The sequence below is a fragment of the Macaca nemestrina genome, chromosome 1, assembly GCF_043159975.1.
Source record: "Macaca nemestrina isolate mMacNem1 chromosome 1, mMacNem.hap1, whole genome shotgun sequence".
In the NCBI taxonomy this organism is placed as follows: domain Eukaryota; kingdom Metazoa; phylum Chordata; class Mammalia; order Primates; family Cercopithecidae; genus Macaca; species Macaca nemestrina.
This window is the reverse complement of record NC_092125.1, coordinates 179820281-179845969: the sequence shown is the minus strand read 5'-3', so window position 1 is coordinate 179845969 and position 25689 is coordinate 179820281. Positions and strand designations below refer to the sequence as shown.

General features: G+C 39.5%; 1 protein-coding gene and 1 non-coding gene across 3 annotated transcripts in view; both read right to left on the bottom strand.

The window, feature by feature from the left end:
• Nucleotides 1-3157: 3157 nt before the first annotated feature.
• LOC105495087 (NDC1 transmembrane nucleoporin) overlaps nucleotides 3158-25689 on the bottom strand; it is a 67390-nt gene continuing 44858 nt past the window's right edge. For both annotated transcript variants that reach the window (XM_011764270.3, XM_011764271.3), the window contains exons 16-18: nucleotides 24013-24113; nucleotides 9877-10037; nucleotides 3158-5715 (exon numbers count right to left, since the gene is read on the bottom strand). In XM_011764270.3, coding sequence (XP_011762572.2) covers nucleotides 5652-5715; nucleotides 9877-10037; nucleotides 24013-24113 — 326 coding nt within the window. In that variant the 3' untranslated portion in view covers nucleotides 3158-5651. The remainder of the gene's footprint in view (nucleotides 5716-9876; nucleotides 10038-24012; nucleotides 24114-25689) is intronic.
• On the bottom strand, nucleotides 8564-8699 carry LOC112429048 (small nucleolar RNA SNORA58). Its single transcript, XR_003021185.1, has one exon. It is a non-coding gene; the product is annotated as a small nucleolar RNA SNORA58 (small nucleolar RNA).

Here is a 25689-nt window from a genome sequence, read left to right as displayed (position 1 = left end):
TCTATTCTGGATAGTTTCTTCTGACCTATCTTCAGCTATGTCTAATCTGCCATTAAACCTACCCATCGACCTCTTATTTTTAGTTATCCTGTTTCTGTTCTAGATTTTCTCCATGGTTCTATCAAATTTCATATAAATGTTTTATAAGTACCTGACCAAAAATTACATGGTATATGTATAGTTTCCAGTTCTCTAATGAATTAGAATTTTTAGTCTCATTGAATACAGCAGTAGTAACTATTTTAATATCTGATAACTCTCTCATGCAGAGTCCCTATGGATCAATCTATTGTCTATTGCTTTTGTTGGTTCTCATTCATGTCGTGCCGTCTCTTCCTGAGCCTATTTTTAAAGGTGTGTAGACACTATATTTGAAAACTTGTTTACAGATGTAATTGAGGCCTAGGGTGTTGTGTTCCTCAGAAAGAATTTATTATAGCTTCTGCTAGGGCCTGGAAATACTGGTAAACAGAGATCATCTCAATCCAATTTAATGAGGATTCTCCCTCAACTAGTTTATGGCATCTACTTCCTCTTCATCCTTCCTCCTAAGATGAAGCACTTTGGGGTCCCAACCCAAGGCAAGGGGATTTGCCAGCTCCTCTTTGCAGGCCTTGAATCCCAAATTTTGTCCTCTGTCTTGGGAGGCTCTGGGAACTGCCCCTACTCTCCATCTCGTCCTGATCAACAAAGGTAGGCTTGTAGAAGCTATGTTGGCACACCATGGCCTTGTCCCTCACGCCTAATTAGGCCCTTGGATACTTCATCCATTTGGGCTAATTTCTTTCAATCAGGAATTTGGTTGGTATTCAGAACCAGTTGGTCAGTCTCTATTACATTGGAAACTCGGGAGCTGGATGGAGTGTCAGAAAGCAAGGAGGGAGAATAAAACATATGTGCAGAAAATAGCTGAGAAGGAGACCCTGAGAGCTCTTCAGGTTCTTCCTGGGGTCTGGAATCTATACTTGTGCTCATCAAGACTTTCCTGTACCCTCAGAATCAACTCTCCTTTCTATGCTTAACCTAATTGAGGTAGAGGTTGTGTCCTTGCAACCAAACATCATAACATAGTTAGGAAGAGACTAGCGTTTAATTTTGTTTGTTTGTTTTAAGACTACACACCACTGTTACTAATGGCTTGAGAGGTAAAAGGATAACCCAATCAACAGTAAACACATCTTCAAACGACTATCAAGGTAAAAGTCTGATTCAGAGATCACCTTCGATTGTTTCTCCGCCAGGCATTCTATGGGACTTCCAGAACCACTTTACCACCAGAATCACTTACAAGGCACACTCAAAATCTGGTAAAATACATGTGAGCAGGGAGAGCATGAGCACTTGAGGGTGGTCCAGCCACATAGCTCTGCAAAATGAGGTGGGTGACAAAGTGGGCTAGCACCAGGACATCTAAGGACATGCTATGGTTAATGATAATGATGGTTAAGTTCATTCTAAATAGGACTAAATGGGAAGTTTGCCAAAAAGGAAGAAATTCAGGTAAAGGGACCAGCACACAATAGTGTGAAAAGGCAACCCATGTCATGTCACCTGCTGCAACTTCAAGATAAGTATCTGAACACCTGAGCATTGCTCAGCATTCCTGCATTACCTAGAGATTTAACTGTACTCTTCAAGCTTTTCAATAACTGAATCAGATGGAAGAACTCTACAGCAAATGATAGTTCATATTGCTTCAGACACTCATCTGAGAGAACACATTAGCAATCCACTAGAACAGTGGTTCTCCAAGTATGGTCTCAGGACGAGCAGCGTCAGCATCACCTGGTGATGTGCTAGAAATGCAAATTACTGGGCCCCACCCTAGACTCACTGAATCAGAAACTCTAGGCCGGTGCAGTGGCTCACACCGGTAATCCCAGCACTTCGGGAGGCTGAGGTGGGTGGATTGCTTAAGCCCAGGAGTTTGATACCAGCCTGGGCAATAGTGGGACCTTGTGTCTACAAAAAATAGAGAATATGGCCAGGCGTGGTGGTGTGCAGTATGATCCTAGCTACTTGGGAGGCTGATGTGGGAGGATTGCTTGAGCCTGAGAGGTCAAGGCTGCAGTGGGCCAGGATCATGTACGTCACTGCACTCCAGCCTGGGTGACAGAGAACAAGACCCTGTGGAAGGATAGAAGGAAAAGAAACTCTGGAGGTGGGGACAGTGAATCTGTTTTAATAAGCTCCTCAAGAGATTCTGATACATGCTAAAGTCTGATCTAGAATAAACCCTTCTCACAATGTGATTCTGCTTAGACTTTTATTAAAAACTAGATCTCTTGGGAACCAGCTCAGACCTTTTGAAGCAAAATCTGCAGTGTCGTGGAGCCCAGATTCCACACAGCTACTAAGCACTCCTGGTGATTCTGAAGCACAGGTTTCAAATACCACCCATTAGATTATAAACTCCTCGAGAGCAGGGACTGTCTTGTTCAGTTTACTTCTAATTGTTGTGCCGTAAGAGACACTCAGTGAAGGTTTGTGAATGATAGCTAGTTCCACATCAACTTGCCCATCATGACAGCAATTTGTGCCAAGGCTGCTTAGGAGCATGGCAGAACTGTAGAGGTATGTGTTTATCCATCCCCTTTCTTGCCCTAATAAAGATTTTGCTTACTTAAAAACGGTCAGCAGCTTGTTAAGCATAGCTGGATTGTTAACTGATGAATGAAAGTCATCTTTGTTTTAAGCGATCTGGTTGTAAAGAAAGATAACTATGGGTTGGGACAGCTAGAGGTAGTTTGAGGTACCTCAACTACCTAGAGGTGAAGTTCAGATTAATTTAAGCAACGTTGACAGACGTAACTGTTAGCCTAGGGGAATACGATCCGTTTGGAAACGCTATTTTGGCAAGAAAAGAAACTTCTGTTAAGAGATGGCTTTCAGCACCTTCACCCTTTGTTTAGTTTTGTCAGCCGAGACAACAAGGAATGAGACTTTCTGAATTCAGGCTCCTTAGAGTTACCATGAAACCCACCAAATCAGTCTAAGCTAAGGGCAAAAGCTGACTTCTCAAAAAGTTCAGCTCTTTTAGGTTTTATAAGCAACAACTCTTAAGACTAAACTGAAATGATTAAGGAAGCATCACCACCACCACCCCCGCCCAGAAATTAAATAATTGACCTTACAGACACACATATTTCAATTAATGTTCCATTTTTTAAAATCACCAATTTATTTTTCTACCCAATCCAGTATCAATGATATACAAAAGGATATAAACAGACTATCATGAATATTTATAGGATGACACACCAAACAATTACCAAGGAACAAATCCTGCAAAATAACAAATTGTTGCTTATCCATGTCCACTCAACTGTACAAGGTTTATTTCTAGGACAATTTCCCAGTTCTCTGGGAAAGAAGTTCTGTGGATTTATACCTTCCATAAGGGTCAAGCAAACATGCTAAGAGCTGATACCATCATGTTTTTATACTAACAGCCGAGAAAGGTTTTTGAAGAACACTCTCTTTCAGACCAATGTTACAGCATCAGTGGGCTCACAGACAGGATGTGACTTCATCAGAGGAAATGCTTCTCTCCTCTTGGTCTCCCTAAGGTCCTCCTCCTAGTACGCAGGAGGAGCTCCCCATAATAACACCCTAGTTCCAACAGGTGGTGTGTAGATTATCCACACACAATGGGAAAAAGAAAACCCCCTTACCTACTAAATAGAATACAGATCTGGGGAGGCAGTTTCCAGATCTTCAACAGGCAGACATTATGCGGCCTGTATTTAGTACACAGCATATTCTCTTGAGAGAAAACAGGAATGAACATTCTCAGAAACATTCACATTGCTCATCAAATGTAGTTTTACCCAAAGTATATAGGAAATGGCAAAAACCTAAACCTAGCTGGACATTTTATACAAGTAAGTCAAAGTTCAAAGGAATCATCCTATCTTTATTCTCAGAAATCCAATGGGTTGAATACCACAGTTCTTCTTTAATGGAAGCAGAAGATTCGAGTCCTTGTCTCCCAAAATGCCTCAGCCAGGGTCAGCACAGAGAGTGGAATATAAAAAGCTTAATTGTGTTAATACATGGAATACAACAGTTCTCAGTCAACCTAGCCACAATTTTCTGTCTTGGCCATCTATAAGAAATGACTACATTTGAAATTCAACTTTCACATTCAACAAAAGAAATCAATTCAGCTTCAGACACAAAGCAAAACCAAAAACAAAAAACAAATGGCAATAGCCTACATATCTAAACACTTGACAATCGGGGAACTGTCCCACAGAGATACGCTCAAGGCCAGTAGCACCCATTTATAATTTGGCATGTACTGGTTGAAGGTTGAAGGGGCAACAGGACCCAGAGCTAAAATATTCAATTATAAAGATATAATAATACATTGATGAATCAGACAAAAATAGACATATATGATACCACATTAAAGATTCATATACAATACTGTGCTGACTTTAAATAAAATATTTTGGGACACTAGAAGGAAAAGAATTACAAAGGAGCATTTCAGTCCAAAGCTAGTCCAGTGAATATCTATGACTAGGATTTCCAATCTTTGATCTCCAAAGAAGCTGATCTAATAAATTCTAACAATACTTTGTTCACATTTGGGACACACAGCATACTTCCAAGTACAGTAATCCCTCTGACGTTTTGGTTTCACTTGCTATTTGATGACTAAGTTGTTTCTGACTATAAAGATCTTCCTATTTTAATTAGCCATTTAACACTACAGAGGCTGCTCCCTTTGAGAGACCAGACAAGTTTCACAGAATTTGATCTAATGAAGATGAAAGGTGGGGAAAAAAGGGAACATTTCCTGGGTTTTTTTGCAAACCTTTTTCTCTTGCTTGAAAAACTCTGCAATCACTTAATGTTTTGTTCTGGAAAAAGAAAGCAAAACTAGCTGGGAAAATACCCATACATTAATACTCGGTGTTTACTAGCATGATACAAAATAAATTCATAGATGTCAGTCAATTGTTTCTTAAAGATCAAATGTGAATTTTTAATCTTGTAACTTAAGAACTGAGTTTTTCCACATTCCTTTATATAGAGTTAGCATCTGTAAACTGAGACCCTTTTTTGGGTAATCATACAAATTTAATTTGTCCCTGGAAACAAAAACACAACCTAACAGATTAACAAAATATGTCCTTTAGACAATATTTTTTCCGTGAATTTTGCTGCACTGTTACCATTTTTATCCTTCAGTAAATGAAACTACACTTAAAAAGTTTATGTATTTTGAGTTTACAAAGAGCTAAACTCTTAATTAAGAAGACTATGAAGTCAACCTATACTCATTTCAGAACTGGCTTCCCTCTTTTCAAAAGTAAATTCTAAAAGTTTTTTAGTTATTATTATTAAGTTATATGAGCTAGAGACATTTCGACTGCCTTCAATGCTTCTGTAAAATTGAATAAAGATTTTATTATACCACACACACAAAAAGCAATTGGTACAGAAAAGGCCGTTTTCAGTTATTCTGTTGAGAATTTCTTTCCATGATTTCTCCCATTAAAGTATAGTTTTCAAAGCAACCACCACGACAAAGGAAGCATCTAATTAGTCCGTTTTCTTCTGATCCAAGAATGCTGAACATTTACTGTCCCATCTGTAGTTGTATCAGCAGTGTAATGAACACAGTTTATATTACTTAACTATTCTTTGAACTCCAAGAACTGTTGAAGTCTTTTCTGATGTTCTGCAGATGCTTGCACAGCACTAAATGAAACATAAATTCAAAGCATAAGCTTTATTTTACATTAAGCATATTAAGTGAACCACAGAGCACAGAGTCAATATTTTTCAAAACAATTAAAAATGAATAGAAATCTTCACTTCTTTAGTATTTCTGAAAAAGCTGGATGAAAAGTCTTTTTAATCTAATGAAGAGGAGGGCTTGTATTCAGTAATGGCATGCTTCTATCTTCTAAAAGACCAAAGCAAATTAAGACTGACAAGTGAAGGCATTGACTTTAACCTGCTCTGCGATGGAACCTGCTGTGCAGAGTTCCAGGCCTTGCAGTAGATTTTCTGGATTTTATTATTTTATTTAAACCAGATTCCAACATTATCTTTGAGCTGCAGAGTATCTGAACTGCCTTCAATACAAAATCCTTTAAACTTAAATGTTTGGTTAAAACACAATAGATTCCATTAATTACTTTCAAAGGTAACAGCTTGGTGGTTTAGATTTACTTCTCCCTTTGAACATAAGTTATGTTTTAGATGGGCACACTGAGTTCTCTCTCCACCCTCACTATCACAAAAATATATTACCTTGACAAAATTAGGGCAAATATATACTGAAACTAGTATAACACTTCCTCTTAAACTTCTGGGCAAAAATTGAATATAATGAAAGATTCCGGTTTTCTAGTTCTTGAATAGGTCACCGCTTTTTAAAGTGCCAAAACAGTCTTATTTTAATAATTTTGTTATGAATCATCCTAAAATGTCTTATAGACATCTTTACTTTCTTGAACCATGTACCCTCTAATTGAACCATTTCAAGTATTTGACTGCACAAAGATGGCCTCTAGGTGCCAGTGAGGCTGTCTTCTCTAATTTAATGGCTCTGAAACTCTCTCAAACACCAAACCTGTGACTTTCCCATGACAGTTCTCTCTGCTAGCAGGCAGTAAAGTGTCCCTTACAATTTACTGTTAGGACTCCTGACTCTAGTAGCAATCTCTGCTCCTCAAATACATTTTGATATGGGCTAGGCATGGTGGCTCACACCTGTAATCCCAACATTTTGGGAGGCTCAGGCAGGAGAACTGCTTGAGCTCAGGAGTTTGAGGCTGCAGTGAACTATGCTATGATCTTGTCACTGACTATAGCCTGGGCAACAGAGAAAGACCCGGACTCAAAAAAAATTTTTTTGATATGTTATAGGCTGGAAAACCAGAATTAAATTAGCCTAAATTAGGAGTAAATGGGAGGTGGCAGGGAATGGGGAGATGTAGGTCAAAGGATAGAAAGTTGCACACATGTAGGATGAACAAGTCTAGAGACCTAATGTATAACATGAGGACTATGGCTGACAAAATTGTATTGTACTAGATATTTTTGTTAAATAAGCAGATTTTAGCTGCCCTTGACATACACACAAGAAAGTAACTATGTGAGATGACAGACATGTTAATTTACTTCACAACAGTAAACATTTTATATGTAAACCCCATGTTATAAATCTCAAATATACACAATATAATTTATCTTTTAAAAAATGAGTAAATAGTGTTGAATGTCTCCAATGAGTAGCCTGTGTTTGTTAGTTGATTTTCAGAGCTCAAAGCTAACTTCATTTATACCTAGTTCTCAGAGGTAGAGCTTTGAATAGTGAATAATCAGGTATTATACAGTAATAAGCATCACGATAATGTAGACTGCACAGTGGGCTTTACCTATGTATGATCCATTTTATCTTCACTAACAACAAATGAAACCAAGTGGGTGTGAGAACGCTCCCTTTCATGGGGACATAAGCTGTATCAGAAAGATTCAGAAGTTAGGGGAAACACCAGTCTATTGGTTAGGAGTACAGACACTACAGACAGAACCCTAGGGTTAGGAAGATTTGCATCTGAATCCTGGTTCTGCAACTCACTACCTGCATAATCTTGGGTGAGTTACTTAAAACACTAGGAAACTTGCTCACAATCACAGATAGCCATGATGTAAGCAGACAGAAATCCAGATATTTTAACTCCAGATCTAACATTCTTTCCACTATACGACATTATCCTACATTTGTACAAATAGCCTCCACTGATTTTATCAACTTTGACGCATATATAAAATATGGCTCTTTTCAGAGAAAAGAAACTAAGGCAGAATTTCCTTCTCACAATTTTTATTTTATTTGTATATTTATTTATTATTTTTGAGGCAGGGTCTTGCTCTGTTGCCCAGGCTGGAGTGCAATGGTGCAATATTGGCTCACTGCAACCTCCACTTCCCGGGTTCAAGTGATTCTCCTGTGTCAGCCTCTGGAGTAGGTGGGATTATAGTTGCCTGATGCCACACCCAGCTAATTTTTGTATTTTTGGTAGAGAAGGGGTTTCATCATGTTGGCCAGGCTGTACTCAAACTCCTGACCTCGGATAATCTGCCCGCCTCGGCCTCCCAAAGTGCTGGGATTACAGCCGTGAGCCACTGCGCCCGGCCCATTCTCATAATTTTTAATCAGTCATCTATATCTCTTTTTTTTTTCTTTGAGACAGAGTCTCACTCTGTTGCCCATGCTGGAGTACAGTGGCACGATCTCAGCTCACTGCTACCTCCACCTCCTGGGTGCAAGCGATTCTCATGCCTCAGCCTCCTGAGTAGCTGGGATTTCAGGTGAGCACCACCACACCCAGCTAATTTTTGTATTTTTAGTAGAGACGGGGTTTCACCATGTTGGCCAGGCTAGTCTCAAACTCCTGACCTCAGGTGATCCACCCACCTCGGCCTCCCAAAGAGCTGGGATAACAGGCATGGACCACTGTGCCCGGCCTATAGCTCTTTCTCATCTAATAAATCCCTATGCTCCCCTTTTCTTCTTGCCGTTTTTCCCCCAGGGCAATGTTACAGTCCTGCTATTTATCCAGCCACTGATTAAGCTGGCTAAAGCTGGCAGGAACTTCAAATTAATCTCGCATACAATGTCCCCCCTGCCTGGCCATGAGCACAGTCAGGCAAGGTCTACGGGTATGCCCTTCTCCTTGCTTTTGTTCTATCATTAATATACGTCATATTTATTTCATTCTTTACACTCATCAGTATTTTCTGAATGTGTCCTACATATTAATTTATATCTTGGAGGCAGTCTAGTGTTGTAGATAAAGATGAAAGATTTTTAAGAGTAAGAAAGACCTGATTTCAGGTTCATGTTTGACATGCACTAGATTGTGCTATCAGGCAAGTTTTAACATCTCTGTGCCTCAGTTTTCATATCTGTACAATTATGATAATTTCTACACTTCACAGGGTATTTGAAAAGAGTAAATGAAAAAACATAAAGTTCTAAGTGAATTGTCGAATAGCATTATCTGATAAAACTTTCTAGAATTAGGGAAAGATTTTATACTTCTGTTATCCAATACATTAGCTACTAAACACATGTAGTTATTAAGTACTTCAAATGTGGCTAGGGTGACTGACAAATTGAATTTTTAACTTTATTTAACTTTAATTTAAATTGGAAGTCTTAAACTATTCATTGATTGCAAACAAAAACAGCAGAGCAATCTCTCGTGTCTTCTAAAGTTCATTTATAATTATGATAAATACAAATATAGTTTAGTTACTAAGCTAGTATCCCTCATCCTGCCTAGCTAGATCATTTCACAAGAGGAAAGCAGTAAACATCAATAAAACTAAATATAAACAGGCTTGGCATTTGTGGTTTTCTCTCTGGTTCTGTTTCTCAAGGTGTTGTGATCTGTCGGTGTTTTTCCAGCATGAATCACAAAGCACCAGGGATTCATTTCTGGAATACTTTGCTCACCCCAAGTCTTCAGTTTGCTGACCAAGATATAACAACAGAATTGTTTTAATACACTTTTCTGGAAAGGTACCCGGATTTTCTGCCCTTTTTTCTCCCTTAAGGATCTTTTGGTAATTAAAATATATATATATATATATAATTAAATTTGCTGCATTTATAACTTTCTGTCCTCTTTTGTCCATTTGAAAGAAATCCCCAAAGCTTTAGGATAGGCCAGATATTAAAATATAAATATTAAGTCCACATCCAAGCTGTAAGTTCCCAATGAGAATCATCAAGGTCCCAAGAGAACACTTTCAACACATGAGCCTCATCATTCCCACACCTGTTTCTAAGGAAAGTTCCCCAGAAGGGGTCTCATCATGGATCAAAACAGGTAAACTTACTTCAGATGTTCACCAAATGTAGTAGTTATTCGATAGATGGCAGTTTTTAGTGATGCTCTGAATGCAAATCTTAATGTTTTATATGAAGTGTCCACAAGGCTTCCTGAAATCCGGGGTGGTTTACTGGAAGCATGAGGAAGCTTAAAGTACTTGTCGACTGCCTACACCAAGAAAGAAAACACATCAGTTTAGATTATAGAGAAAGTCAACCTAGGCCATGTGCTGTGGCTCCCATGTGTAATCCCAACACTTTGGAAGGATGAGGCGGGAGGACTGCTTGAGCCCAGGAGTTCCACCGTACTCCAGCCTGGGCAACAGAGATCCTGTCTCAAAAAAATTAAATTAAATTAAATTAAATTAAAAATTAAAAAGAAAAAAGTCACTTTAGTCCAAAGAATTAAGATTTGAGATAGATACAAATGGATATATACAGAGAGATATATACATATCTACGGATATGCTATAACACATTTCTTATTGTAGATCATAGTCAAAATAGTTTTCATAAACAATGCAATAGGGAGGCTCAGCTACTATGACAGCTACCAGGCCCCCCACAAATCCAGACTTGACCTCAGAAATGAAGCTATCATTCAATAGCCTTGAAAATGCAAAGCCTGAAGCCAAACACCGATGTCCTACTCTGCTTATGATGTGTGACAGGCAGGAGGAGCTTTATTAAAAGACCTCAGCAAAAAAAAAAAGACCAAACTTTACACTTTACAGAAATAGCTATTCACTAAATAGTTTATCTTCCTTTTCAATTCAAATAAGGCATTTATGAGCAATGACAGATGATACTGTTACATCATGAGGTCCCCATGGAAAAATAAACTGACAAGATATAACGGTATAAGCATACTATTTATAGTTATGAATGTAACCACCAAAAGAACTGAAAACAAAAACAATTAAAATTATGTTTGCCAACATGTTCTTAATTTCAAGAGCTCTTTAACATCATCTGTTCTTTTTTAATAGCATCCTATTTTTGTTTCAAAGATGCAATATCCTTTATTTCTGAGGATTCTGATAGCTTTTTTGTTTTTTAGTTTCTTCCAAGCTGATTTTCCCCCTTTGTTCCTTTTAGTCTCTAACTTCTGCATGAGAGACTTTCCTCAGAAATCTAGCGATCCTCGCTCACAAATGCAAGTGGGACCTGCTAAAGAGCTGAGCACCAATTATAAGTGCATGACTGGGAATTATAGACAAGGGGCTTCACAGTGGGTCATCTGCAGGGAATTTTGCAGGGTGAACCTTCAACTCGGTCACGTTACATCTTTCTTCTTGGACTGGTCAGAGTGCCCAAAGAAAGTTTTCCAGTATCCTGACTACAGGGCCTGGCCCCAGTGTTCTGAAGCCAAGAACACCAGGGCTTCTGAACTCATCCCTCTTCTTTAGTACAGCACCCACAACCCCCCCAGACTGGGTGTTCTACTCTCTCTTAAAGGATAAACCTCAGACTACGGTGGAGGAGGAGCAATTACCCCACAGCATAGGATCTAGGGATCTAACTAATTTTCATACAGCTCTCACCCAAACCTCTTTATTTTGGCTACCTGTCCCTTCACCCTTGGTTCTTGAGTTACTTGTGCTTCTCCCACCACCAATTTGAAATCTGCCTCTGGAATCTGCTAAGTTAGCTATCTCAACCATCCGCTTTCCAGCTTTGAAAGTTTTGTTGCTATTAGGTACTCTCCTGTTTATGGATTTATGTATTATAAAATACCTTTTCTATAGTTTAGTAGAGTTTTGGGGAAGGAACAAAATTTGATGCATGTGTTCAGTCTGCCACGGTAACTTCAGTGTTATTTAATATTTCACTGAATTTCACTGAATTTAGTGCTATTTAAGTATTTCACTGAATTTCAACTACTACCTAAAATTATCTCAAGCATGTTCCAGTCTTGGGAAACATTTTTAAAGTTGATAGTAGAAAAAATAAATGATTGGACTCAGAGTTATCGTGGCAGATTGAACAAATGCATCAAATTTTGTTCCATCATAATAGAAAAGTTATATTCTTTTCAATTTTCTTGCAAACATCCTGATTAACCCTCAGTATACCAGGAAAAACAGTCATCATCATTACTGCCTGGGTCCTATGAATACTTTATATCTTTTGTAGTCTAAAATCATTTTACAAACAATTTACAGATGACAAGGTAATGTAAAATAACATCATAAAACTTTAAATAAGAAGACCAGGCACAATGGCTCACACTTGTAATCCCAGCACTTTGGGAGGCTGAGGCGGGAGGATTGCTTGAAGCCAGGAGTTCTAGACCAGCCTGGGCAACATAGAAAGATTCTGTCACTACAAAAAATTTAAAAATTAGCTGGATGTGGTCCAACACCTGTAGTCACAACTACTTGGGAGACTGAGGTGGGTGGGAGGATTACTTGAGCCCAAGGGTTCAAGGTTACAGTGAACCATGATCATGTCACTGTACTCTAGCCTGGGCAACAGAGCAATACTCTGTCTCTAAAAAAATAAATAAATAAAACAAAATAAAAATGAAAATAAGAATATAAACATGGCAAATCCAAATTTTTATTCCATATTTTCTAGGTTTTGAAGGTATACACACCTGAAATGAGCAATGTCCTTTGAATGCAACCAGCTGTTCACCAGCTATTATGCATAAATCTGGAATACATCCATCTTGTAAATACTAATTCCAAATTTAAGCTGTATCTCTAATAGGTTCTAGCTCATCAATACTGCTGGTTCTTTTTCTTGTATTTGCACCATCAAAATGCAGTACCTTAAAAAACTTTAGACAACTCATAATTTTGCTGAACAAAGAAGTACAGCCATTTTCTTTGCACCTTAATTGCGAAACATTTTCTTTTTCTTTCTTTTTATTTTTGAGACAGAGTATCGCTCTGACGCCCAGGTTGGAGTACAGTAGTGTGATCTCGGCTCACTGCAACCTCTGCCTCCAAGGTTCAAGCGATTCTCCTGCCTCAACCTCCCAAGTAGCTGGGATTACAGGCGCCTGCAACCACACCCACCTAATTTTTTCATTTCTTGTTTTTTGTTTTTTTTTTTTGAGACAGAGTCTTGCTCTGTTGCCCAGACTGCAGTGCAGTGGTACGATCTTGGCTCACTGCAAGCTCCGCCTCCCAGGTTCACACCATTCTCCTGCCTCAGCCTCCCGAGTAGCTAGGACTACAGGCATCCGCCACCACGCCCGGCTAATTTTTTGTATTTTTAGTAGAGACGGGGTTTCACTGTGTTAGCCAGGATGGTCTCAATCTCCTGACCTCATGATCCGCCCGCCTCAGCATCCCAAAGTGCTGGGATTACAGGTGTGAGTCCCGCGCCCGGCCATTTTTTCATATTTTTAGTAGAGACAGGGTTTCACCATATTGGCCAGGCTGGTTTCGAACTCCTGACCTCAAGTGATCCGCCCACCTCAGCCTCCCAAAGTGCTGGGATTACAGGCATGAGTCACCGCACCCAGCTGCAAAACATTTTCATTCTTAGGTTTATAAATACAAATTCAAATGATCAATTCCAGTGGCTTTTTCTTTGACATCACCTATTGCCTTCTTATCTTTGTATACACACACCCACCTTCAGCACCTATCCCCTTACAAATTGTATAAAGTAAATTTTGGCGCACAAATACAACAGAAAATGAAGGAACACTGGTCATGTGTACTCTTAGCAAAATGAGAGATTTAAGTTCTTATTATAAAATACTGTGGGATGAAGTCTTTCCTGTTGAATGACTTACTAGATAAGCATACCATACCAGATACATTTCCTTTCTCTCCTTAAAAACCTATTGTTCTGTAATCCTTGGGTTTCAGGAAAACATATCTAGAATACATCAACTGAAGGTTCACAGTCTGAAATTCCTCTTTTTTTTTTTTTTTTATGAGATGGAGTCTCACTCTGTCATCCTGGCTGGAGTGCAATAACGAATGATCTCAGCGCACTGCAACCTCTGCCTCCCTGGTTCAAGCAATCCTCCCACCTCAGCCTCCCTAGTAGCTAGTATTAGCAGGCATGCGCCACCATGCCCAGCTAATTTACTGCTATTTTTAGTAGAGACGGGGGGTCTCACCATGTTGGCCAGGCTGGTCTCGAACTCCTGACCTCAAGTGATCTGCCCTCCCCGGTTTCCCAAAGTGCTGGGATTACGTGAGCTACTGTGCCCAGTCCCGAAATTCCTCTTATATTTCACCATCATCATTAAAGTCTAGAGCTATGCTGTCCAATATGGCAACCACTAGCCATATGTAGCTATTGAGCACCTGAAATGTGGCAGGTCTGAACTGAGATATGCTACAAAGTGAAAAATAAACACCAGATTTCTAAGAATTAGCATGTAAAAATGGATATAAAAGATCTCATTGGTAATTTTATCTTGATTACATGATAAAATGATACTACCTTAAATACTGGTTTAAATAAACTGTACTATTAATGTCACCTGTATTTTGCCAATTTATCTACCAGAAAATACAAGAGTACATAGGTGACTGCATTTTATTTCTATTGGACAGAACTGGTCTAGAGTGCTGCTATCTGTCTCTCTGCATTTGTCTTCCAATGTGTCTCAGTAATTGTTTTATTGGCAATTTTCTTCCCTTTACCATTGTGGACAGAAAATTTAAAAATTATGAATTATCAATTGTATTCAGTGAAAGCTTTAAAAAAGACTACAAAGATGTGTGTCTAGACTTTTTATATAGCTTTTCATGAAAAATCATGCAAAACTACATGATTTTATCATTCTTCTGTTTTCATATTAGTCTTTTTTACAACATAATAACTAATGAGTAATGATAAAATAATTCCTAGGATAATCGACAGCAAATTGTTACAAGATAGTGAAAATGTACAATCACTAGATCTATAATATACCTTAGATTTTAAAAGGCCCCAACAGACCTACATGCATAATTGCAAGAGAATACATTTTGTTGATTTTTTTTTTTTTTTTTTTTTTTAGACAGGGTCTCACTCTGTTGCCCAGGCTGGAGTGCAGTAGTGCAATCATACCTCACTGTAGTCTCAAACTCAAGCAATCCTCCTGTCTCAGCCTCCTCACTATTAGAGGCTACAGGTGCACACCACAGCACCCAGCTAATTTTTTTAAAACCTTTTATAGAGACAGGATATCGCTTTGTTGACCGAGCTGGTCTTGAACTCCTGGCTTCAAGCAATCCTCCCACCTCAGTCTCTCAAAGTGCTGGGATTACAAATGTGAGCCATCACACCCAACCCTGTTGAATTTTTTAAATAAGTAATTGCTCTCTTTGTTCTGTACAAGACCTCTAAGAAAGAATAAAGGTCCTAAAATAGCAATCTTTATAAGTAGTTAGAAATGCTCAAAAAAGAAATGCAAAAAATCAATTAGGTCCAACACACCCTAATGGTATAAGCATTAAATTAAGAAGGAAAATCTCAGTTTAGAGTAAATGTGTCCTTAACCCCTCTCTTATTCTCACTAATCTCACACTAGCCACATTTGTAACAAAAGATAAGCAGGCCTCAGGTTTAGAGACCTCAGCAAATAAGAGTATCGAGCTAAAATTTAAAATCATTAACTTTTCTCACTTTAATTGCCTTATCCTTAATTCTGATATCAAAAAGCACTGAAAACAAAAAAATTTCTGTAACCTTATTTTTTCTTTGTGAGACAGGGTCTCATTCTGTTGCCCAGGCTGGAGTGTAGTGGTATGATCACAGCTCACTGAGCTTTGACCTCCCAGGCTCAAGTGATCCTCCCCGCTCAGCCCCCAAGTAGCCGAGACTATAGGCTTGTGCACCTCCCCACCTAAATTTTGTTGTTGCTGTTGTTGGAGACAGGATTTCACCATATTGACCAAGGGCTCAAGCAATCCATCAGCCTTGGCCTTCCAAAGTGCTGGGATTACATGTGTGTGCCACCATGCCCAGACAATCTTTTTTTTAAAAGTGATGTGATGTTGTAACAAAAGATGTAAATCTTTTGGTGGCAAAGCTGACCTGACCTGGACTCATCTGGCAGTAAAACATGACCTGTGCTGACACAGGCTATTTACAGTCTTCATCCTACTTTACCCCACTTAATCTGAATATTCAGAGAGTTAACCGGAGAAAAGCATTAATGTATCTGATTAAGGGGATTCTACCTCAGATACCAAAAGGAAAGTAATATAGTATATGATATATATACACACACACTATGTCACATTTTTAAAATTAAAAAACATCTGAATTCTGAAATATATGTTAGGGTTTGAGATAAAGGACTATAGACCCATATTCTATTTGTAGCAAGTCAAACTAGTTTTCCTTTACAATAGTCATAAAATTTCCTTTTAAATACATTTATGTTTAAAATAAATGACTTAGCTGGGCGTGGTGGCTCACGCCTGTAATCCCAACACTTTGGGAGGCCAAGGCAGGAGGATCGCTTGAGCCTAGGAGTTGGAGACCAGCTTGGGCAACAAAGGGAGACCCTATCTCTTTATAATAAAAAAAAAAAAAGAATAAATGAATGACTTAAAACACTAAGTAGATACAAGCTCAGGGAAATAAGATATGACTAAATGACAACAGTATGTGATAATATAGTTATGACAAAAATTATGAAGATAATATATGAATGGTTTAAACTGGGTATCTGATACTATGTCTGCTAGATTGCTTGCTAATAGCATTGACAGCAATACTTTTTCTTAACCTTTCTTTTAATCTGAAAGATCTTTTCTCCTGTATAAGAATTATCGTGTGGCTGGATGCAGTAGCTCACGCCTGTAATCTCAACACTTTAGGAGGCCGAGGCAGGCAGATCGCTTGAGCTCATGAGTTCAAGAGCAGCCTGGGCAACATGGCAAAACCCTGTCTCTACTAAAAGTACAAAAAACTAGTTGGGCATAGTGGTGCATGCCTGTGGTCCCAGCTACTTGGGAGGCTGAGGTGGGAGGATCACTTAAGCCCAGCGTGAGAAGTTGCAGTGACCAGTCTGGGTGATAGAGCAAGACTCTGTCACGCAAAAAAAAAAAAAAAAAAAAAGTCATGCAGCATAGGAATAATGACAACAAAGTAATAAGAGCTAACCTTTACTAAGCACCTATTATGGGTCATACATGCCAAGGGCTTTACAGAGATAATCTCATTTATTCTTCACAACTGTATAAGTTAGCTAGCTATCATTATCATCGTTCCCATGTTCCAGATACAAAAACTGATGTTTAGAGATTGCCATATTTATTGGTTCTATACTTTTTGGTTTTGTTTTTACATGTTATGCTTTCTGAAATGAAGATATATGTTCCAACTAATGGCATCTTAGATTCGAAGAAATATAATAAATGTTATTTTCCAACTAGGAAACAGTAGAAGCTGGAATTCAGACACAAGTCAGTCTGACTCCAGATCTCACACTTTGACACATCTGCCATACTGCCATTCTATTGTGAAAAAGGAGGTTAAGAAATGCAAACCTCTGCCAAGCTCTCCCAAAGGTAATCTAAAAGGGTGGCCTGCGAAGGACTTCGGGTTCAAAGCCCTAGTTTCCAATTTTGACTCAACCATTTACTAGGTACAATCATGAATAAGTTGTACTCACACAGAAAAGAGTTTCTAAAAGAGACTTCAGGATGCAAAATAAGCCTTCTTTTAACCTCACAGGGTTTTACAAAAAAAAATTTTTTAAACAATTTCTTTTGGAATACTACGCAAATGTTAGGTAAAGCAGCATAGGACTTTACAGAAACCAAGAATAGACTCTGACTGGTACAATGTTGGTCAAGGGTATCTGGGCCTTCAAATCCATAGCTCCAGACCTCAAGAATATTCCCTTCTTTCCCCCATTCCTCCTTCCAACCCCTACATTCTCCAGGAGCCATTAATTATCTCACATCTCTCTATCCCCTACTTGCAAGACTAGCTCAGATTCACCTGTCATATGTTCTCTGATCACCCTGTATTTCTTTTTTTCTTTTTTTGAGACAGAGTTTTGTTCTTGTTGCCCAGGCTGAAGAGCAATGGCACAATTGCAGCTCACTGCAACCTCTGCCTCCCAGGTTCAAGCGATTCTCCCACTTCGCCTCCCAAGTAGCTAGGATTATAGGCGTCCACCATCACGCCTGGCTAATTTTTTGTATTTTTAGTAGAGACAGGGTTTCACCATGTTGGCCAGGCTGGTCTCAAACTCCTAACCTCAGGTGATCCACCTGCCTCAGCCTCCCAAAGTCCTGGGATTACAGGCGTGAGCCACCGTGCCCAGCCTCATCCTGCATTTCTCTGCACAGTGGCACTGACTACAACTGTAGTTCTTTGTATGATTATCTGTTTTACATCCTGGAAGCTCCTGGAGGGCAAGAACCCTGTCTTTTTCCATTCTGTATCGTATCACACGCTAACTGCTTGATAATTAAATAGTTACTGGAGGGATGGATCTGTGAATGGCATAAAGGTAAACATCAATATTCCAAGTACATCAAAATTTGACCTTCAAATGATGAGGCAAAAAAATATAATAGATAGGGCTGATCAACTTCATCAGGATGACATCGGCCTTTCCACAGAAACCAAGGCTATCTAAAGAATGTAAAACATATTTTAAAGACGAAAAGGTTCTGAAGATGGATGGTGCTGATGACTGCATAACAATGTGAATATATTCAATGTCATAGAACCATACACTAAAAAATAGATTAAAAATTGTCATTTTTATGTTATGTATATTTTACTAAGTTTAATTTTTTTTTTTCCTAGAGACAGGGTCTCACTCTGTTGCCCAGCCTGGAGTACAGTCACATAACTCACTGCAGCCTCAAATTCCTGAGCTTACATGATCCTTTAGCCCCAGCCTCCCAAGTAGCTGGAACTATAGGCTAGCATCATCACATCCGGCTAATTTTTAAAGTTTTTTTATAGATACTGTCTCACTATGTTGCCCTGGCTGGTCTTGAATTCCTGACCTCAAGCTATCCTCCTGCCTCATAGCCTCCCAAAACGCTGGGATTACAGGCATGAGCCAACGCATTTAGCCAAAAAATTTTAATTATAAAATATGTCATTTTGGTTCCTAATATTTTGTATGTAAGCACCCTTTTTAAAAACAACAGTAAAATCCTGTGGACTTCCAGAGGTTAATACTTGCTGTCCATCCACTGATAAAGGAAATAACTACTATGAATTCAGCAATGTTTTCAAATGAATTTGTATTTTAATTAACCAAAACAGCATGTAAAAACATCTGAGAAAACAGCTGCAAACATGTTGGAGAAATGGTAATCATTCAAATGAAAGTATGTATGTCCCTTATAATAACTGTGATCTCCAGGATGGTCTGGCCATTGGCAGAAACCACTGAGCTAGCTAGCATTTCCATCACTCTACTCCTTGCCCTCTGAATAGTTTGAAGAGTGAAAGGCTCCCCTTCCCTTTCACATTTTGCCTTTAATGATTCAGTGAAATGGCTGATGTTATTGATACTGAAAAGTAAAACAAAAGGATAGAACAGTTCCACACAATTGTTCCTTAGTAACACCCAGAAGCCAGTAATGTACAACTTGCCTTAAATTACAGAGATACTTAGAACTTACTGTCTTCACTTTGATCCCTTCTAGACCAAAGAACAGAAAGCCAAAAATATATAACAGGGATCATATGAGTCACATCACATTCCTGCCTCTCAAAACAAAAAGATGGTTTGGGAGCATTTTAATCAACCCATTGCATCAGAATTGTCACTAAATTTAAGCCCCAAAACAGAAGCCTTTGTCCACTGAACCAGCAATGACGCAATCCAGCAGCCATCCAACAAGCATCAAATAAGTGCCTGTCATTTGCCAGCTACTATATCAGATGATGGGAATAGAGGTAAGACAAAGTCCCCACCTCTACTCTGGCTAATATGAAGAGGAGACAATAAAAGTCCATAAAGACAATGAAGTATTGAGGGGGGAGTTATAGAGTAGAGTCAGACCAAAGGAGAAAAATATGTTCTAGACAAAAAAGAAAAAAAAAGGCAGCATCTGCAGAGTTAGAGTCAAGTTAAGAAAATAAGATATATTTGGTGTGAGGCAGAGACTGAATAGTCTATGGTGGTTATAAGAGCAGAGGACTCATGGGAATAGCAGAGTGGCTGGAATCAGAGCATGAAGTAACTCAGTTGAGAGTCTATAGGGGCAAGAGGATGTAATAATTCAGGACAAAAATGCCAAGATCCTGAAGCAAGGCAGGAGGGATCGGCAAGAGAATGGGTGGATAGTGGAACTGCCACATGGGTGCAGCTCAAGGACATGGGGACAAAGGAGTTGAAGGAATTGGTAATAAAGTGGTTGAAATAATAGACTACAAGGTCCAAACTGGATACAGAAAGGCATATACGTAGTCAGGAGGGAGCTGAAAGACAAAGAACATGGGGAAAAGGAACTGGAAATCCTGGTAGGATCAAAGAAACTGTACAGAAGCAGCAAGGACATGAAAGGGCTGCACCTGGAGCAAGGGCTCTTACACTGGGTCCACAGACCTAAGGGAAAAATTCCAGGGGTACAAACTTGAATTACACATTTATCTTTACTAAGATCTAATTAAAATCCAGCATTTCCTTCAACTATGAATGTAAGCAACAAATCGTAGTAGCATTAGCAGTTCCTGTGACTTTGTCACCAACAGAAATCACCAATATCTCCGTATCTCAATACAATTGTTACAGTTATCCTGAAATACCATTCATCTTATCCCTACCTCAAAATAAGTTACTGGACTCACTGACAGATCTTGTTATGTAATGCAATAATTAAAAACCACATATTACTGTATCATAAATTTAACATCTTGATAATTATATTTCAATATAACTGATTTTCTTTCTAATCCTAAGCACTTTATGCATTTAAGAACATGATTCTGAGAAGAAGTTCATGGGCTTCAACAGACTGCCAAATGAATCCTTGGAACAAAAACATTTAAGGACTCTAGCTTACAGGGTAGAATCCTGGAGTTTCAAGCTCTGGCAGTGGAGTATTCAGGGGATAATTGGGCCTAGGTGATAGTTGTGGGTTGAGAGGGTATACAAATGGGTAGTGAAGAGGAGGAAGTCAAAGAATTGTGCAGACAGGGTGTCGGGCAGATTACCCACACAGACTCTGAATTACTCATTACAATCAACCTCAGGATGTAGAGTGGAAAAAAAAAAAAAAAGACGACTGTGAGGCAGTTTGCAAAATCTGGTGATGGCAGAGCATGACCAAAAGGTTGACCATGATGTGGCTTAAGGGAAAATAGACATTATAAGCCCACATAAGGAGGAGTTTTATACTGAGAAGCTAAGTATCAGGTCACTGGTCCTGTTCTCTTTGTTCTATCTTTTCTCAACATCCAAAAATATGCTGCTTTGCCTTGTTCTACTCTGCCCCTCCAAAGTATCCTCCAAAGTATTCTCCATTCCAACTCCCATTTCTAAGTAAACAGGGCCTGCTATGACTTAAATTTGTCACTCAAAAAGGATGTGCTAGAAACTTAATCCCCAATGCACCAGAGTTGAGAGGTGGGGCCTAATGGGAGGTGTTTAGGTCAGGAGGACTCCACTCTCAAGAATGAGTTAATGCAGATTATAGAGACCATCCTGGCTAACACAGTGAAACCTTGTTTCTACTAAAAAAACAAAAATTAGCTGGGCATAGTGGCGGGTGCCTGTAGTCCCAGCTACTGGGGAGGTTGAGGCAGGAGAATGGTGTGATCCCAGGAGGCGGAGCGTGCAGTGAGCCGAGATCGCACCACTGCACTCCAGCCTGGACGACACAGCAAGACTCCGTCTCAAAAAAAAAAAGAAAAAAAGAAAAAAATACATAAATCAGTTGGGCATAGTGGCATGCACCTGTACTCGCAGCTACTCAGGAGGCTGAGGCAGGAGAATCACTTGAACCCGGGATACGGTGGTGGAAGTGAGCTGAGATCACACCACTGCACTCCAGCCTGGGCAACAGAGCAGAGACTCTGTCTCAACAAAAAAAAAAGGCGGGGAAGGGATGTGGATCTGTAGCTTCTTCCCAGGTCTACTGCACTGCTAATGCCCTGCAATCAGACTGGGCTCTACTCCCAGCTCTGCCACCTAGGAGATTGTGTGTGAGATCTGAGGTAAGTTTGCTGCACTACTAAGCCTCCCTCATCTATTAAAAAAAAGGCGAAAACACTTCCACCTTGCTGACTTCACAAGATAGTTATAAAGATCAAATAATAATGATATCAAATTACTCTCGACTATAAGCACTGTACCATTATTGTTATTTTAACTATACTGAGAGAGTGAAAAAAAATAATGTTATGAGCATCAAAGATATGCCCAAATCATGGTCATCCTATTGTGCAGTCAGAAAAACCAAATACTCGAAGCTGCAGGGAATTACTAGGAAACTATTTATTTACAGAAAGGTACTTGGGAAAGAGTACAAATAATAAAACTATCCATGTAGACACACACATCTCAAGTAACACACATGAGAAAGTACTCACAAAAAGTGCTCAAAGCAAAAAAATCACTGGTTTTGATGGGTAAGATTTTCTAATAGGTAAAATGAATTGAGTTTTAAAGAAAGAAATGGAGAAGCATATTTTCTCTTCGTTATCTTTTATTTTTTTGAGACAGGGTCTCACTCTGTCACCCAGGCTGGAGTGCAATGGTGTAATTTTGGCTCATTGCAACCTCTACCTCCTGGGTTCAAGAGATTCTCCCCCGTCAGCCTCGTAAGTAGCTGAGACTACAGGTGCACACCACCACACTCTGCGAATTTTTAAAAAATTTTTTGTAGAGACAGAGTTTCATCATGTTGCCCAAGCTTCTCTTCATATCTTAAATGGTTTCCCAAGACCAAAAGATGCACCAGTTTTATCATTTTATCATTTAAGCCTAGTTCAATTCCACTTCCTCCAGAAGGCCTACTATATCCACCAGATGCTTTTTTTTTTTTTTGTGAGACAAGGTCTCGCTTTGTGGTCCAGGCTGGAGTGCCGTGGCACGATCTCCACTCGCTATAACCTCCGCCTCCTGAGTTCAAGCAATTCTCCTGCCTCAGCCTCTCGAGTAGCTGGGACTACAGGCTCACACCACTGTGCCTAGCTAATTTTTCTATTTTTTTTTTTGTAGAGATAGGGTTTCACCTTGTTGCCCAGACTGGTCTTGAACTCCTGAGCTCAGGTGATCTGCCCATCTTAGCCTCCCCAAGTGTTGGGATTATAGGTACAAGCCACTGCACCTGGCCTCCAGATGCTATCTTTACATGCCTCTAGCACTTAGTGTTTACAGCTGTCATGTGACATAAGGTGACATAAAAAGTACCAAGCAACATGAAGTTAGAAAAAGAAGCCTGCTGCAAAGCAGAAAGCATGTGTTTTATTTTTTGCCCTTCTTTAAGTCTAGGACCAAGAAAACCTATTAGTTAAAACTAGCCATCAAGCCTGGTGATAGGCATCTATTGGCCTCAGCTCTTGAGCCTCAACCCAAAAGGGCACTTTATCTGCATGGGTCATTTAATTACAGGTCACTTTCGGTAGCTACAAATTGTGTAAGGATTCACTTTTGTCAGTGAACAGAAGTCTAGTATTTTAAACAATGTGTTTAATACCAGGGGCATACCCTACAGGTTTAGTATACTTTCTTTTTCTGTTTCTGTAAAATGTTATAAGCAGATTAAAAGTTTTCTCTTCCTAAACTTTTAGTTTTGTTTTTTAAAATAGAGACAGGGTCTCGCTCTGTTACCTAGGCTGCAGTGCAGTGGTGGAATGGTAGCTCACTATAGCCTCAAACTCCTGGCTCCAATGATTCTCTCATCTTGGGCTCCTGAGTAGCTGGGACTACATGCATACACCACTATGGCTAGCTAATTTTTTATTTTTTGTAAAAACCGAGTCTTGCCATGTTGCTTAGGCTGATCTCAAACTCTCAACCTCAAGTGACCCTCCAGCCTCAGCCTCCCAAAGCACTAGGATTACAAGCATGAGCCACACCGGCCTCTTTTCTGTCTTTTAGATTGTAATTTCCTGAGGGCGAAAAAGTACATTATTTTAACTTCCAACATGTTCTGTCACTCGATAAATGTGATATATAGGAAACAAGCAAAGCACTGGGTGGGAGGGGAAGATGACCTCTACCCCCTCCCAACCCACAGATTGCTTACCTCTTGCAGCGTCAACAAAGTATTAAGGATAGCTGGTAGTGTAGTCTGGACAACTCCAAATCTATCCTCTGTAAATGATGCTGCTACTAAGTGCGACAGACCTCAAGGGAAAAAAGAAAAAAAGGTTAAAAGTGAATCAAAATTAGGCAAAACTATTTGAAATACATCTATTTTAGAAAGGATTAATATTCTGAATATAAAAAGAAATAAAGGCTGGGCATGGTGCCTCACACCTGTAATCCTAACACTCTGGGAGGCTGAGGTGGGCAGATCGCTGAAACCAAGGAGTTCGAGACAAGCCTGGGCAACATGGTGAAACCCCTTCTCTACAAAAAATACAAAATTAGCCAGGTGTGGCACCACAAACCTATAGTCCCAGCTACTCGGGAGGCTGAGGTGGGAGGATTACTTGAGCCCAGGAGGCAGAGGTCGAAGTTAGCAAAGATCACACCACTGCACTCCAGCCTGGGCAACAGAGTGGCACTGTCTCGAAAATAAAAAGTAAAAATAAATTAAAAATAAATAAATAAATAAACAGAGGAGCAATTCAATAGAAAAATGGGCAAAAAAATCGGAATAGGCACTGAAAAAAGTACTCAACTGCATTAGTTATGAATAAAATAACAGTCTCTGGCTTTACATTCTATTAGGAAGAAAATTTTAAAAATAATATAGTGTTGGGTAATGACATGTGCCAGGAAAAAAAAAAAAAACCATGTGGTAAGGGCATACAGCTTGTGAGGACGATACTTTTCAGAGAATGGTCAGCAAAGGCCTCTGAGCATCATTTAAGCACTGAGAAGGTTGTATCTATATGATGAAAAGAAACAGCTCTTTAACAACTAAGTTTTCATAATTAACATAAGTTAACATAAGTTAAAAACAATCTATCTGTTGCACTTTTTTGAAGTAGAGAAAGATACAAAAGAATCCAGGCTCGACAGCCTGGGCAACATAGCAAGACCCTGTCTCTTTAGCTGGGTGTGGTGGCATGCACCTGTAGTCCAAACTACTCAGGAGGCTGAGGGAGGAGGACTGCATGAGCCCAGGAGTTCAAGGTTGCAGTGAGCTATGATCATGCCATTGAACTCCATCTTGGGAGACACAGTAAGACTCCATCTCTTAAAACAAACAAACAAAAAGACTAAGTGTGGTGGCTCACACCTGTAATCTCAGCACTTTGGGAGGTCAAGGCAGGAAGATGACTTGAGCCCAGGAGTTCGAGGCCAGACTGGATAATCTCATCTCTATAAAAAAAAAAAATTTTTTTTTTTTTTTTTTTGAGAAGGAGTTGCGCTCTGTTACCCAGGCTAGAGTGCAGTGGCATGATACCGACTCACTGCAGCCTCCACCTCCCAGGTTCAAGTGATTCTCCAGCCTCAGCCTCCCAACTAGCTGGGATTACAGGCACATGCCAGCATGCCTGGCTAATTTTTGTGTTGTTAGTAGGGAAGGGGTTTCACCATGCTGGCCACGCTGGTCTCGAACTTCTGACCTCAGGTGATCCGCCTGCCTCGGCCTCTCCAAAGTGCTGGGATTACAGGCGTGAGACACTGCAACTGGTCCAAATTTTTTTTTTTTTTTTTGAGACGAAGTCTTACTCTGTTGCCCAGGCTGGAGTGCAGTGGCCGGATCTCAGCTCACTGCAAGCTCCGCCTCCTGGGTTTACGCCATTCT